Raw genomic sequence first — 17,043 nt, 5'->3', positions numbered from 1 at the left:
TCCTGGAGGGCAGGTAGTTTGCCCCCGGTGATGCGTTCTGCAGACCTCACTACCCTCTGGAGAGCCTTACGGTTGTGGGCGGAGCAGTTGCCGTACCAGGCGGTGATACAGCCCGACAGGATGCTCTCGATTGTGCATCTGTAGAAGTTTGTGAGTGCTTTTGGTGACAAGCCGAATTTCTTCAGCCTCCTGAGGTTGAAGAGGCGCTGCTGCGCCTTCTTCACAACGCTGTCTGTGTGGGTGGACCAATTCAGTTTGTCCGTGATGTGTACACCGAGGAACTTAAAACTTTCCACCTTCTCCACTACTGACCCGTCGATGTGGATAGGGGGGTGCTCCCTCTGCTGTTTCCTGAAGTCCACAATCATCTCCTTTGTTTTGTTGACGTTGAGTGTGAGGTTATTTTCCTGACACCACACTCCGAGGGCCCTCACCTCCTCCCTGTAGGCCGTCTCGTCGTTGTTGGTAATCAAGCCTACCACTGTAGTGTCATCCGCAAACTTGATGATTGAGTTGGAGGCGTGCATGGCCACGCAGTCGTGGGTGAACAGGGAGTACAGGAGAGGGCTCAGAACGCACCCTTGTGGGGCCCCAGTGTTGAGGATCAGCGGGGTGGAGATGTTGTTGCCTACCCTCACCACCTGGGGGCGGCCCGTCAGGAAGTCCAGGACCCAGTTGCACAGGGCGGGGTCGAGACCCAGGGTCTCGAGCTTGATGACGAGTTTGGAGGGTACTATGGTGTTAAATGCTGAGCTGTAGTCGATGAACAGCATTCTCACATAGGTATTCCTCTTGTCCAGATGGGTTAGGGCAGTGTGCAGTGTGGTTGCGATTGCGTCGTCTGTGGACCTATTGGGTCGGTAAGCAAATTGGAGTGGGTCTAGGGTGTCCGGTAGGGTGGAGGTGATATGGTCCTTGACTAGTCTCTCAAAGCACTTCATGATGACGGAAGTGAGTGCTACGGGGCGGTAGTCGTTTAGCTCAGTTACCTTAGCTTTCTTGGGAACAGGAACAATGGTGGCCCTCTTGAAGCATGTGGGAACAGCAGACTGGGATAAGGATTGATTGAATATGTCCGTAAACACACCAGCCAGCTGGTCTGCGCATGCTCTGAGGACGCGGCTGGGAATGCCGTCTGGGCCTGCAGCCTTGCGAGGGTTAACACGTTTAAATGTTTTACTCACCTCGGCTGCAGTGAAGGAGAGCCCGCAGGTTTTGGTAGCGGGCCGTGTCAGTGGCACTGTATTGTCCTCAAAGCGGGCAAAAAAGTTATTTAGCCTGTCTGGGAGCAAGACATCCTGGTCCGCGACGGGGCTGGTTTTCTTTTTGTAATCCGTGATAGACTGTAGACCCTGCCACATACCTCTTGTGTCTGAGCTGTTGAATTGCGACTCTATTTTGTCTCTGTACTGGGACTTAGCCTGTTTGATTGCCTTGCGGAGAGAATAGCTACACTGTTTGTATTCGGTCATGTTTCCGGTCACCTTGCCCTGGTTAAAAGCAGTGGTTCGCGCTTTCAGTTTCACGCGAATGCTGCCGTCAATCCACGGTTTCTGGTTTGGGAATGTTTTAATCGTTGCTGTGGGTACGACATCGTCAATGCACTTCCTAATGAACTCGCTCAACGAATCAGCATATTCTTCAATGTTGTTGTTGGACGCAATGCGGAACATATTCCAATCCGCGTGATCGAAGCAGTCTTGAAGCGTGGAATCAGATTGGTCGGACCAGCGTTGAACAGACCTGAGCGCGGGAGCTTGTTGTGTATGTGTAACTAGCTATGTTGTGTCTATGTTGTGTCTATGTCTGTGAGACATTCTATTAAGTCATATCCAATACCAGGAGTATCAAACTCCATTCTTTGAATGATGCTGTGTCTGCATATATGTATTACAATTATACACGTCAACAGTGTTTACCAATCCTGGTCCTGGGACATCAATGGTTTTTCTTTATTTTCTTATTTTTTTTATTTAACCAGGTAGGCCAGTTGAGAGTTCTCATTTATAGCTGCGACCTGGTTACACATTGTAACTATGCAAAAGACTAGAAACATGATTTAAGTAATTAAAGGCTGATTTGTAATTCATATATACAGAAACAGAATTTAAAACATCGTACACTACACTTCCTATGCATCATGTAAATACTCTAAAACCGGTTCATCTCAATATCTAATTCCCTTCATCTGCATTGATCTGAGGACACAGGATAGGTGTAGTATTTCATCAAATGAGAGACTTAATTTCAACCAGTAGAGAATGTGAAACGCTTCATTGAAAGAAGTTCATTATCCAAGTGTTATAAATACATAATACATGCATTATAAATATTATAATTTTAATATGATATTATAAATACAAGTTCAATCTGTAGTTCAATGCACATCTGGTGTGCATTATAAAAACAGAGGAAGAAAGATGAGGTAGGTAGAGAGGTGTGAGAGAGTGTACAGCACAGAAAGGGAAAGAGGTAAGAACAGAGGAGCAGGGAAGACAGTATATGATTAATGAATCACAGTGCTACCCTAATATTCTCTCAGTTCATCACAATTACATAATAGTGTCTCTAGCGGTGTCTCCTAACAGCCTTGGAACCCCAGTTGGCCCGAAGGTTATCTTAATAGCGGGTGAGATGGCTATGACGGGACTGGGGGTTGGCATCCTCTCTCACATCAAAACATATCTGCAGTCGACAGACAGATGGAAGGAAAGATTAAGCCTTGTTTTCTTTTTATTCGAACATTGTCAGTCAGCATAATCATCAGTAGGTGAAATGCAAAACTGACCTTGGATCATTAACTCTGGGACAACTACATCTCTATCTGTATCTCAATTAATAATAAATCACTTTAATAATACTTCCTGTTGACCCGTCGGTCATGCCCTCTATGTGTCAGCCAGTTCAGATGCGGGGGGGGGGGGGGGGTTCACCGACATAGCTGAAATACATAGTTTTTGCGAGCCACGGCCTGTTCACCACGCTATCATCCAGAAGGCGAAGTCAGTGCAGGTGCATCAAAGCTGGGATCGAGAGACTGAAAAACAGCTTCTATCTCAATGCCATCAGACTGTTAAATAGCCACTAGCCGGCTAGCACCCGGTTACTCAACCCTGCACCTTAGAGCCTGCAGCCCTATATACAAAGACATGGAATCACTGGCCACTTTAATAATGGAACACTAGTCACTTTAATAATGTTTACATACTGCTTCACTCATTTCATATATATATACATATATATATATATATATACTGTATATATATATATATATACTGTATATATACTGTATATATATATATATATATATATGAGAGAGAATAACATCTTCTAAAACAGTGTATGTGACCAATAACATTTGATTTGATTTGATAACCTAGAGGATTTAGGGAGAAGGGAGGAGAGAAATTAAGGTAGTTATTGAGAACATAATGTAGTTAAAGATAGTGTTCAACAGGAATCTGTGTGTGTGGTCTCACCTGGTGTCCACACTAAGTGGCTGCAGAGTACTTTATCAGGGATGCATGTATCCAAGGCTCAGCCAATCGTTCACACAACAACAGAATGCAGCACACGACTAAAGAGAAGAGACAACCAACTTGCTAGTTACACCATCAGCGCATCCACTGAACGATAACGACGTGGTAGATGAGAAGCCTGATTACCGGGGTGAGAAGGTGATGAAGCGTACTTCATGAGCTGGAACCGAAAAACAACTGGCATTTGGAAAGTTTGAGGTGAGGGAGCAAGTGTGGTGGAACAAGAATTGTTAGCATTGTTAAGTATCTCTTGCTAGCTGGATTGAATTCTCTGTTAGCTAGCGAACTAACTAACATTGCTATCTATGAACTGATGTTTTCCCTATACATTAACGTTACGTGGTTACTTTTCAAAATGAGAGAATTGGGTGAAAAGGAGGTTGCTTGTTAAACAAGTGGATTTAGGGATGAATTGGAGCTGGTGCCGGGCCTGGCTTAAGCTGGATGCTATTATAGAGGTGAAAGGAACACCACACACTTTTCCTCTTTCTCACTTTTTCAATACGGTAGATTTAAAGGGGTATGCCAGGTGTACTCCCTGCCTGAAAGAGATCAATTATGCCAACAAAGGGTTTCATGCTCTGCTGCTGGCACATTGTAGAACAGATGTCCACAGGCATAAAGTGTAAAATGTAATAACGTGCAGTGTAGCTCAAAGCTATTGCTTTTGTTGTGTTGAACTTGATATGAGCGGTAGGGTAGCCTAGTGGTTAGAGCGTTGAGTTTGTAACCGAAAGGTTGCCAGTTCAAATCCCCGAGCTGACAAAGTACAAATCTATCGTTCTACCCCTGAACAAGGCCGTCATTGAAAATAAGAATTTGGTCTTAACTGACTTGCCTAGTTAAATAAAGGTATAATATAAAAATATACAGGTGAGGGTGGATTATTTTAGTTTTTACTCAGTGAATGTTATTTTTGCACACATAGCCTTGTGCACTTCATCGGTCTACTACAGTAGCCAATATAACAGAGCAAAAATAGAATGCCTGTTTGTTTTATTCTAATTCTACTTTAAGATCTTTTTTCCCCAAGTGCAATATTTAAATGTGTGTGATCACAAGCATTCTATTATAAAGGCTGACATGGCTAACTGCAATATTAATGTATTGTTTTTTTCTCTGGACTTGAGTGTCATTTGCAGTAAAGTCTAGGCAACAAATAACATTGGATTGCTTTCCTAATATTTTTTAGCTGTGAGTTCAGTGGCGATTTTAGCATGTAAATCTTGGTGGGGCAAACTAAAAAAAGTGTGATGCATGCCAACAAAGCCACTACACAACACTAAACAATACAGGAATTGCACTATAACGGTGACAAACGGTGCCCACAAACTGTTAGGGCCTACATAAATCTGTCCGAACAGTAGAGTCCCAACAGCAGTCCCATCACCTTACCACTGTTACACCACTATTACACCTGGCTATCAGCTGAGCCTTGTCTGGCAGCGAAACAGTTCATTCAGCCTCATTTACTGCCTTTTAAAAAACTTAGCTGATATGGCTGACTTGCTTAAACAAATGTGGTTTCTACTGACAATTGAGATGTACAAACTATGGCATAAGGGAACGACAAGCGGATAAAAGGCAATCCGTAATTTCGATTAAGACATCAATGAGCGAGCGAGCGACGGACGTAGTCAATATAACTATTTGTTTAGTACTTTTGAAATGTACAGCGACAGAATTCAGAACATGGGCCATTCTTACAGTGTTCTCCCTGTACACCAAGTCAGAACCGTAGGATAAATAAAGGGGGCATATAAGCAGACAATGAGAGCTCTTACAGTATTCGATGATTACATTTCTCAAAAACAGCTTACAGGCTACATGTGAATAACCAAGTTAGAACAGTAGTCAAAATTAAGAGGTGAAAATAGGCTAAATAATTAGGGTGAGGCACATTGAATGCCGTTTGGGTCTTTGTGTGATAAAAAAAGATACGTCAAATAACACTATCTCGTTAAATAAGCTTTTCATTTGACACGTCAAATAACACAATTCTATTATAGAATGTTGTATGTGCTGAATGTGCACATGCAAGCCAATCACCACCACTACTATCAGTAGCACTGTCAAAACTGTGCAAAAAAAAGTCTGCTAATAATCACACACCGGCCACAAGAGATGTTTACAATACCGCGTTGGTGAAAATAGACCAAATTATTAGGGTGAGGCGCATGGGCTACTAACAGCTCACTATACAACATACACTTAGTATTACTTTCTTAGCTACAGTATACATATCTCCCTTTTTGGGCAAATCCTTTTTGGGCAAATTTTGTCATCAAAGTCTGGCATTCTCTGGATTTATGGTGGGAACTCTGGGGGGGGGGGGAAACACACAGCCACTCCACTGAATAGCAGGCTAGTGATTGCTTTGCGATGCTTGTAGTTAGACACTGATTCCTTCCAAACCACTCATTGTTGAATTAGCAATATCCAACTTGTTGTGGACTGGGTATGTCCGATGACCACCGATACGTTTTATCTATAATTTCACTTAATTATTTATCTTCATATGACAAGGATTGAAAAGGATTTGCCATTAGATTGTCGACTTGATTCATAAAGACGACTGCTAGCTAAGATTTTGAAAGTATGATGTTGGCATGATCAGTCCAATCAAAGCTACTGTACATATAATGTGATTTGATGTCATTTTATCTGTGCCCAATGACCTTGAGTCTTCTTGGAAGGGCACTTATAATGTAACTCTATGGCAGGGCTGAAATGTTCGATGTCTACCCTTACTAAGGACTTAGACTTGGCCTGTGACGTAGTGTCCCCATGAGTGACAGAACACTGAGACAATCAGGCGCAATGCTCCTATTTTCTGCTGGCTAGCCCCACCACCACAGAAAGCACTGAGCTAGGCTGAAACACCTGCATTTTGGAGCTGCCTAACACAAGAAAGCAAAAACGAGACCATGTTTGTATGCAGCTTTATTAATTCAATTATATATATATTTTTTTTTACAGTTTGCAAACTGATATGTGACACATATTAATGCCAAAATAACATGCAAAACATGCAGGGCCAACTTTTAAAAATATATATACATATCTTTTTAATGCTTTTTATTTTTTATTTTCCCTGAATGACGGGTCGGCACTGTGAGTTAGGTTCACATTAATCACTTTTGATATTACACACAGACTGATCATGTATATCATATTCTTTGTGATTTAATTAGTTAAAACCTGCATTTCAAGAAGGGATCCACCTACTAGAAATTAGCATTTTAAAGCTGATATTTATTTCAATTTTTTTTTAAATCCTTTTATATTTTATTTTGCATGTTTCAGTGCCAAAAAGTGTCACCTTTTTGGGCCCTCACCAGTTTGCATCCCTGACTTTATACTGAAAAACATGCACAGACACACGAAGACAAACAATATAGAGTAGTTACATAAATATAAATAATGAAGTGTCTTGCCTATTCTTTGAAGGTGGAAGGAGCCACAGTTATACACCTGAGCCTGCTTACTGCCCAACACAATCCATCAATCAGATTTATACACGAGTGTGTAGGTGTGGGTTATAGGGTGTCTAATTGTTCTACATTTTTTCAATATGGGTGACTCTTAAATGAGCCTGTTTTGTTTTTGTACAGACATCACCCTTCACTGAACAGCACCCTCACCTGAGAAGTAGAACGCAAAAGGAGAGAAACTGGGAATTGAACAACTGCAGTTGACATAGCTAAGTAAATGGAAGAATACTCTTATTTCAATGTGGATGAGCATTTGGTTGTGCTTAGTGTAGTCTATGGTGTTGCCAGGGAACAGAACCCTCTTCGAAATAGTAGGTGAAGATCTCCCGCACATTGATTGCCTCCCGTGCTCCGTTGTTGGACCCCATCCTTGAAACATCCTGCAGAGCAGCAGACTTCTCCTCTGGTGCACGAGGGCGAGCTGCAGATCCCCTACTGGTCCTCGTGTCCATCATCGTGAAGTTATGCAGGACACAGGTAGCCTTCACTCACCTGAAATCTCCCAGGAGGTAGTCCCAGATGGCCCTGGTCATCCAACCTTGCAGTGCCCTACACGGTAACTGTAGGCAATCGTTTTGAAGGTATCTGTAGGAATATGGAAGATAATTTCATTATTAGACTTTTACATCACCAGGTCATTGTGGATTACTAAAGTATAATATCCCTTATAACAAACCATGATCACATCGGATAGATAGATGCATGTGCACACACATGTGCACACACATGTGCATGTGTAGCACGTGACAAGCAGGATCATATCCAGGATAGCATCACAAATTAACACATAAATACCACTTGAAGCTTGATGATGAGTTGATCAATTGAATCAGCTGTGTAGTACTAAGGCAAAAACAAAAATGTGCACCCCTTTGATTCCCCAGGACCAGGACTGAGAACCACTTCTCTTCATTGGGACCTCTTCATCTGCAGACAGGCTTTCACCACTCCCTGTATCCGAGGTCAGAAAACCTCACAAGAAACAGACTTCATTATTCTCGAATTAGACCGCACTGAATATTATGTTACTATTATCTCCGTCCTCACTTCTACGGACTGGAACTACACAAAAGTACCTGCCCTATCCAGAATAGCCTACTCTCTCACTTATCTATTTTACCGTCCTCTGTGACTGTTAGCTAGCTACCTACAAATGCATTTGGAGTTTTTTTTTTTTACAGTGATAAATACATCAAGGTAGCTAGCTAATATGAAGTTAGGTAGCTGGGGATATTTAATTAACTTAGCTAGCTATCTATACAGCATGTACAGTTGGCTAGATAGCTAGCTAGCTAGTTAGCTAACAATACATCTTTTTTTTTACATTTTCGAAATGTATTTTCTTACTTGAATAGGTCCTCCCAACCATGTGGACGATTGGAAACAGAGCAGCAAAGATTGTTCGTCACCAGAGCGTTTTACAGCACCTGTGAATAAATTCATGAAATGGAGAATGGATCAAACTATTTACCCATTTCATTTATTATTTAACAAGGCAAGTTAGTTTATGAACAAATTCTTATTTACATTGACGGCCTACCCCGGCCAAACCTGGACGACGCTGGGCCAATTGTGTGCCGCCCTATGGGACACCCAACCACAGCCGGTTATGATACAGCTTGGATTCGAAACCAGGGTCTGTAGTGACACCTCTAGCACTGAGATGCAGTGCCTTAGACCGCTGCGCCACTCGGGAGTCCCCAAAATAATTTTGTCCCTGGGTGGGCCAGACCTTCATACAAACTAAAGTGCAGTATAGGCCTACCGCTGGCCAATAGGATGGCTCAGATGACCGTGTCTGCAGTAACGTAGCAGGCATAAAGGAAAGATACAGTAAAGTGAGATGTCAAAATGCTTAAAACCATGACTAGAGAGAGACTGTCAACTAATACAGCAAAGAGCTGCTGTTTTTATGAGTGAGTTCATGTTTAAGTTCTTACTCAGCACTGTCAACACTGTATTCAACACTTTTATAAACCATATGCTGCCAGCACGCCTACAAGCGAACCACTCTGGGTGGCCTAAGCGGCACGCTGCAATTCGCCGCGTGCTAGTGTACACGAGCCGTAAGGCTTTATCGTTGGGTTTTTTACATAAATGTTTGTCGATTGACTTGGAAGGCCTTGGAGATGGACCAGTGGAATGCGATCGAACGGTTGGTGACCGCTGCTGTAGAACTTCACTCCACTTTCTATCTCGTGCTTCTCTCTGTGGGGTGATATTTCTGCATGGCATCTGCGCGGCAGTCTCAGGGCTACAGCGTGCACACGCATGCAGTTTAGAGCGAACATTGTTTATAAGCTGCATAAATGTGGTATTTGTGTGGAGGTCCTTCCTTAATTGGATCTAAGAGCTCATCCCTTGAATGTACATGATGATTGACATCTCCAGGCAGGCGGGTAGGTGGCAGTAATTGGGGAGCGTGGCTCAGAAACAGATAGGTGTCAACATACTGAGGTGTTGCTGAGCTCGTCAGAGATGTGCGAAGTGTTTGTCGACAGACAGAGGCCCTCCGAATCGATGCCTGGGTTTTTTAAAGCTAAGCCACTGAAGCTACAGTATGTCTGTCTGCACTACAGAAGAGAAGGGGTATGATTAATTGTATTTGGAAAAGCCTAAGTAAAGAGAGGTTGGAGCTGAGCTCCCCTATCGTTTGGACTGATGGAGACTGGGAGCCCTTCCAAACTGTCTCCACACACACACACACACACACACACACACACACACACACACAAACACACAGACACACAGACACACACAATCCTCTGTTGCTTTACTGTGCTGTTAAGGGATGACAAACATACATGAGAGGTGCCAAAGTCTTGCTAACTATTTGTCTGTGTACAGTGTGTGTAGTGTGTGTGGACTGTGTGTACAGTGTCTGTGTGTGTGTGTGTTCTGTGTGTACAGTGTGTCTCTGTGTGTGTGTGTACAGTGCGTGTGTGTGTGTACTGTGTGTGTGTGTTTATTCTTCCACATCTGTCTGTGTGATTCACCCCATCATAAAGAACCTATTCTCCCTGGACAAGAGTGTTCAGACAGTACACCGCTTAACCCAGGACAGAAACGATGTTATATTTGAAGAAGAAAAACCTCCATCTAATTTCCCGAGAGATAGAGAGAGAGAGGCCAAAGGCTTCAACAACATGGCTTTATTAGCATGTTGCACTAATTCCAACAGCATTTAACTAATCACATCAGATAATTAGTATTTTGAGTGGAATTACTTCTTAATTCGTTTATAGTCGGGTCAGTCGGTGTTCAGACTAGTAAACTGCCTGATCTTGCGAGCTTACATGCATGATGGCTACACAGATATCAGTGGTAATCAGTCTGGTAATTATGAGGCTATGTTCAGACTGTCAGGGTTGAGCTCTGGTCTAATTCTACAAGGAATTGGCCATACATAGGAAACCACACACACACATCCACACGAGAGAGAGCAAGAGAGAGAGACACACACACACACACACACACACACACACACACACACACACACACACACACACACACAGGGTCTTCAATTCAATGGCATTCATGGCTCTATTTCGTTTGCCTAACGTGCTACGTATACGGATGAATAGATCAGCTAAGGCCTTGTTTGTAAGCTATTCCCCAAAGGTCTATAATGTACACATCAATGTAGAACAGCAGTGATCTGCTGTGTGGAGTGCAGTACAGACTCAACTGGCTGGAGGGTAGAGTAGTGTTGTGTCAGAGTGCTGTAATTTATGCATGTTCAGTATGATAACATTAGGAACAGTATGTATGAAGGTTAATGAGCTGTGTGAGCCGAGGCTTGTACAGTGTGTGTGAGTGTGCCTGCCTGTGTGTGTGTTTGTACACTATATGTACATAGGCCAATGCGTGCTTGTGTGTCCTGCAGTTTGATTACAGTGATTAGGTTCCTACTGTGGGTAGCAGGTCATTTACAGGGCTGGGCCTCCCAGTCTCCTATGGGCTTCAGAGGCCAGAGAGGCTCAGTCAGCCTCAGTAAGTAGCTTGACCCGGTTACACACGCCCCACTGTCTCAGAACCTCAACCTGCAGCGGTGTGACCTCTGCAGCGGTGTGACCTCTGCTTTACTCACCTGGCTGGCCAAACACACACACACACAGAGAGACACACACAGGAACACACACATACAGCCTCCTCCGTCTCAGCTCAGCCTCATTGATCTACACATTCCCTCTGAGATCCCTGTCTAATTAAGGGATCGATAACAGCCACCACGCTGCAGTCTTACTATATCATATCCAGTTTGGCTGCTCCCTTCAACTCAGACCCAATTCTTCCTGGAGGAACCCACACTGAAGTAATCACATCTCCTTAGTGCTAGCCCTCTGTCCCTGGCAGGTTTGACTGACCAATATCATCTTGACTGACTGGCCTTGTTTCTTGACTACATAGTCTGCATACCAAATGGCACCCTATTCCCTAGAGGGCACTACTTTTGGCCACGGACTACTTTTTGATTGGGATTGTGTTATGGCCAGGATAAGGAACGTGCATGCTGCATATTCCGCTCAGCCCCCCCTCAGTTTTATCTGTTTGTACACTGACTTTGCATATAATTAATTAATCCTACAATATTGAATTTGGCTATCAGGGCACCCTTGAATAAATTGCATGATGTCTCTGAATGCTGCCCTCCTTCAATCAGATCATCTCTTCATAGCAGGCTGGTTCCTTCCTCCTTGTTGGGTAAGCCTCCTGTAGGATTAGATGAAGGATATTAATTCTCTCTCTCTCTCTCTCTCACTCTCTCTGAGCCTATCAGCAGCAATCCAGCCTGATCAAACAGTGTAAAGCCTCCACTAACCACTGAGATATCCACAGCTAAAAAACAGCTCTCATTACCTTTTATATCACCACACAAACCATCCCACTCAATCTCTCCCGTGGTGTATTTAAACCGTAGTGAATCAAAAACTGACTTTTCAAACGAGGGTTTAATTTCAACCACCACAACCAGAAAGTGTAGTGTCCACGACAACTTTAACTTCCCAAATAATCTTCTAGTGTTGTAGTTTTTTTTTAAATAAGAATATTACGGGAGTTAGTTCTGGATTTTGTCTAATCCCTCATTCCATCCACCTTAACCAGAAGTTGTAGTGTCAACGACAAATAAACTATGTTCTCTAGCGTTTTTCAGCTGTTGTTGGCAAGGCTGCTAAGAAGATAAAATATATAATGATTTCAGCTTGCTCCTCCATTAGCTCCTTTAATTCAGTGGACTGGTATATTTCAGCGTTTTATTAAATTGGAGGGAAGCAGGCCGGAGGGTGTTATCCGCAGAGTAAATAGATTTCTTCACTGAGCTCCCTCCGTCTGGCTCTGCCTTCACCACCACACACAAGCTCATTCCTCACTTGTTGTCTTGTTTTTTGCATGGGCAGATCATGGTTGTCATAGATACATAGACACACACAAAAAAATGGAACAAGGAACATTTGGTTCCTTTGACTCATCATTGGGTCAGACCAAACAGTTTTTCGGATTAAAAAGACTGTCCATCTGTGGAGGCCTAACCTTAAGACACCAAATCCAATCCCTCCCACAACTCCTTTGCTATTTGGGATTTTACTGCTTAAAACTTTCTTGGCTTAAAGCTCTTTTTTGTTGACTAAGATGCCCAAATAATGCGACGCTTCCTCTGTGAATCAGGAGGTGTGAAGAGATTTAATGAGTCAAGCTTGCTGTTGTGTTGTGGCTTTGCGCCATGGTGCTGTTTACTCTGAGCATTTTGGTTACAAAACACCCCTAGTTCAACGGCTCCCCAGCTCAAACGCTAGACCTATCCTCCACACTGCCGTACCGGATCCATCCAAGCCTCGCATCAAGTCACCGCCGCTCTTTTCACCCTCTCAGTAATTCAAAGGGCTGTGGTGTTTTCCTTTTTTGGCCTCCTCTACTTACATCACAGTATTTCATCCCCCCAGGCTTTATTAGAAGATTGTCGCCTCGTCCTCGTCGCTACCGAGGAATGACTCAAACGCAGGAAAAGAGCTCTTCCCATTACCCGGAGGATTACTCTGATTCTCCACCGTGCGTCGAAGAAGAACTACAAGGAAAAACATTCAAACATGCCAAAGTCAGGGTCCAACAAAATCCACTCCCCGAGCTTAAGCCCTGCTGAAAGGGAGTGTGAAATAACAATGAGTACAGGTTTGGGGCAGTACAATGAGCAAGGAGGGAGAATGGGAATAGGCAGGGAGAAAGGATTAGAATACTATTAGTAGAAGCAGTTTGTTGTTGATAGGAAGGAAGTTGCTTCTCCTTGGAGTAGATGCTGCTTACTGTGCACCAATCCCTCGTCTGCTTTGATTTTTCTGTAGATTCTGCAGTGGGAAATGTGAAATGCCAGGCAAATAGACATGTCAAGTGTCAATCATGGGGATTTTTGACTGCTTGAGCTCTTTGTGAAGTTTATCGATTGCGCGAGGGTCGGTGTCAGCATACCGCGAGAGACTGGTATTTCTTTGCCGTGATTGGATGAAAGCTTTGACTGAGATAAGCCTGAACGGAACATCCTTTATTATTGCAAGCCAGGGGATTTATGGGTAAAGACTCAATATGTCTTTGAGACTGCCTGCATGTCTGAGTGCATGTTTTTATTATATGTATGATGGTGTTTTAGAAGGTGTGTATTTACGTATCCAGGGGCAACAGAGCGATGCGGGTCATGTGAGGGCCACATCATTTCTCTCTGTATGCTTCCACTAAGACTGCAATATGATTGTCTCTGGATTATGATGCTCAAATGCCACCTTTCAATATATGTACTTTACATATGTCATACTTTTCTCAGGTCAAGGGATTAGGTATGTTACTTTATATTTTTGTTAAAGAATTACTCACACCCGTTTATCTGTCTGATACCACAAAGACTGCAAGTGTAGATGACTTTCTCTGGATTTAGGATGCTTGGAATTACACCAAATGTCACATTTCAATATATGGACGTTATGCACTATTTTAACGTAATAAATCTGAACATGGTAACTCTTGTATTATTTCTTTGTCTCTCACTGTTTCTCTTGCACAGTTTCTCTATCTGTCTGTCTCTTAAGAGCTACAGCTGTAGCAGTAGATGCTCACATTATAACACAAAAAGAACTGGACACCGCCACATTGTTTTGTGCTGATCGGAGGATTTAGAAAATAACTTTACCAACAAGCTAAAGACATGGATTCTCTCTGTCTCTCCTACAGGTCTCCAGTGATGGCCGGAGGTCTCTTTGCCATCAACCGTCGGTGGTTCTGGGAGCTGGGTGGCTACGACACTGGCTTGGAAATATGGGGCGGAGAGCAGTACGAGATATCGTTCAAAGTGAGCAAAAATGTATAGAAGATAGCGTTTCCCAATCATACATTTCTCTTACCAATGTTCTCAAGACTGGAACAAGTCTTATCATTCAAGCATCTCAATACAGCACTGTAGAGAAACTGGAAGTCTTAAGGAGTCTTAAGGTTGCTAGTCATGAGGGCTAAGTTCGTCTTTCAGTATACACCAGGGTTAGGCAACTAGATTCAGCCACAGGCCAATTTTTGTCGGAGCAGATGGTCGGGTGGCTTAATCAAATCAAATGAAGCTTTATTTATACAGCACATTTCAGACATGAAATGCAACTTAATGTGCTTCACAGAAAAAAAAACGGAATAAAAACAATTAAAATAACAGAAATATTTACTACACAAAAAATCAGAAGAGGATAAAAAACAAAAATGACTAAAAATCACCCTAAGGATAAGCAAAGCTGAAGCAGCTTTAGCCCCCCTCAGGTTCTCTGGCAGGCTATTCCAGAGGCTGGGGGCATAATAAATTAAGTTCAGAATCTAAAATAACACCTAGGTTTTTTACCTGGTGTTTTATCTTTATTGCCCGTGAATTAAAATGTTCGGCCAGATTCTCTCTCTGTGCTTTGGCTCCAACAATAAGTAAATCAAATCAAATTGTACTCGTCACATGCGCTGAATACAACAGGTGTAGACTTTACAGTGAAATGCTTACTTACAAGCCCTTAACCAACAATGCCGTTTTAAGAAAAATAAGTGTTAAGAAAATATTTACTAAAATAAACTGAAGAAAATAGAAAAATAACAAATAGTTAAAGAGCAACAATAAAATAACAGTAGCGAGGCTATATACAGGGGGTACCAGTGCGGGGACACAAGTAAGTTGAGGTAATTGAGGTAATATATACATGTAGGTAGAGGTAAAGTGACTATGCATAGATAATAAACAGAGAGTTGCAGCAGCGTAAAAATGGGGGGGGGGGGGGGTCAATGCAAATAGTCCGGGTAGCCATTTGATTAGCTGTTCATGAGTCTTATGGCTTGGGGGTAGAAGCTGTTAAGAAGCCTTTTGAACCTAGACTTGGCACTCCGGTACCGCTTGCCGTGCGGTAACAGAGGGAACGATCTATGACTATGGTGGCTGGAGTCTTTGGCAATTCTTAGGGCCTTCCTCTGACCCTGCCTGATATAGAGGTCCTGGGTGGCAGGAAGCTTGGCCCCAGTGATGTACTGGGCCGTACGCAATACTCTCTGTAGTGCCTTGCGATCAGAGGCCAAGCAGTTGCCATACCAGGCGGTGATGCATCCAGTCATGATGCTTTCGATTGTGCAGCTGTATAATTTTTTGCGGATCTGAGGACCCATGCCAAACCTTTTCAGTATCCAGAGGGGGAATAGGCATTGTCGTACCCTCTTCACGACTGTCTTGGTGTGTTTGGACAATGATAGTTAATTTGTGATGTGGACACCAAGGAACTTGACGCTGTCAACCTGCTCCACTACAGCCCCGTCGATGAGAATGGGGCCGTGCTCAGTCCTCATTTTCCTGTAGTCCACAATCATCTCCTTTGACTTGATCACGTTGAGGGAGAGGTTGTTGTCCTGGCACCACACTGCCAGGTCTCTGACCTCCTCCCTATAGGCTGTCTCATCGTAGTCGGTGATCAGGCCTACCACTGTTGTGTCGTCAGCAAACTTAATGATGGTGTTGGAGTTGTGCTTGGCCTTGCAGTCATGGGTGAACAGGAAGTACAGGAGGGGACTGAGCACGCATCCCTGAGGCGCCCCCGTGTTGAGGATCAGCCTGGCAGATGTGTTGTTGCATACCCTTACCACCTGGGGGCGGCCCATCAGGAAGTCCAGGATCCAGTTGCAGAGGGAGGTGTTTAGTCCCAGGGTCCTTAGCTTAGTGATGAGCTTTGAGGGCACTATGGTGTTGAACGCTGAGCTGTAGTCAATGAATAGCATTCTCACATAGGTGTTCCTTTTGTCCAGGTGGGAAACACTAGTGTGGAGTGCAATAGAGATTGCGTCATCTGTGGATCTGTTGGGGCGGTATGCGAATTGGAGTGGGTCCAGGGTGTCTGGGATGATGGTGTTGATGTGAGCCATGACCAGCCTTTCAAAGCACTTCATGGCTATAGACGTGAGGGCTACGGGTCTATTCTAAAATGGAAATTTAAAAAAATCTCAATCTACACACAATACCCTATTATGACAAAGTGAAAACGGGTTTTTAGAAATTCTTGCAAGTGTATTATAAATGTTAAACAGAAAAAATGTATATTTCCATAAGTATTCAGACCCATTGCTATGAGACTTGAAATTGAGCTCAGGTGCATCCTGTTTCCATTGATAATCGTTGAGATGTTTCTAACGCTGGATTGGAGTCCACCTGTGGTAAATTCAATTGATTGGACATGATTTGGAAAGGCACACAACTGTCTATATAAGGTCCCATAGTTGACAGTGCGTGTCAGAGCAAAAACAAGCCATGAGGTCGAAGAAATTGTCCGTAGAGCTCCGAGACAGGATTGTGTCACCGGTCTGGGGAACGGTACCAAAAAATGTCTGCAGCATTGAAGGTTCCCAAGAAAACAGTGGCCTCTATCATTCTTAAATGGGAGAAGTTTGGAACCACCAAGACTCTTCCTAGAGCTGGCCGCCCGGCCAAACTGAGCAATCGTGGGAGAAGGGCCTTGGTCAGGGAG

At 43.3% G+C, this 17,043-nt stretch overlaps 1 protein-coding gene across 2 annotated transcripts in view; it reads left to right on the top strand.

Moving 5' to 3' along the window:
* The window catches only part of LOC139567061 (polypeptide N-acetylgalactosaminyltransferase-like 6), a 248,444-nt gene that overhangs the window by 208,090 nt on the left and 23,311 nt on the right, over nt 1-17,043 (top strand). For both annotated transcript variants that reach the window (XM_071388506.1, XM_071388504.1), the window contains exon 8: nt 14,249-14,366. In XM_071388506.1, the coding sequence (XP_071244607.1) occupies nt 14,249-14,366 (118 nt within the window). The remainder of the gene's footprint in view (nt 1-14,248; nt 14,367-17,043) is intronic.

This window comes from Salvelinus alpinus, unplaced genomic scaffold (assembly GCF_045679555.1).
Source record: "Salvelinus alpinus unplaced genomic scaffold, SLU_Salpinus.1 scaffold_41, whole genome shotgun sequence".
NCBI lineage: Eukaryota > Metazoa > Chordata > Actinopteri > Salmoniformes > Salmonidae > Salvelinus > Salvelinus alpinus.
This window is presented reverse-complemented; position numbering and strand designations above follow the sequence as displayed.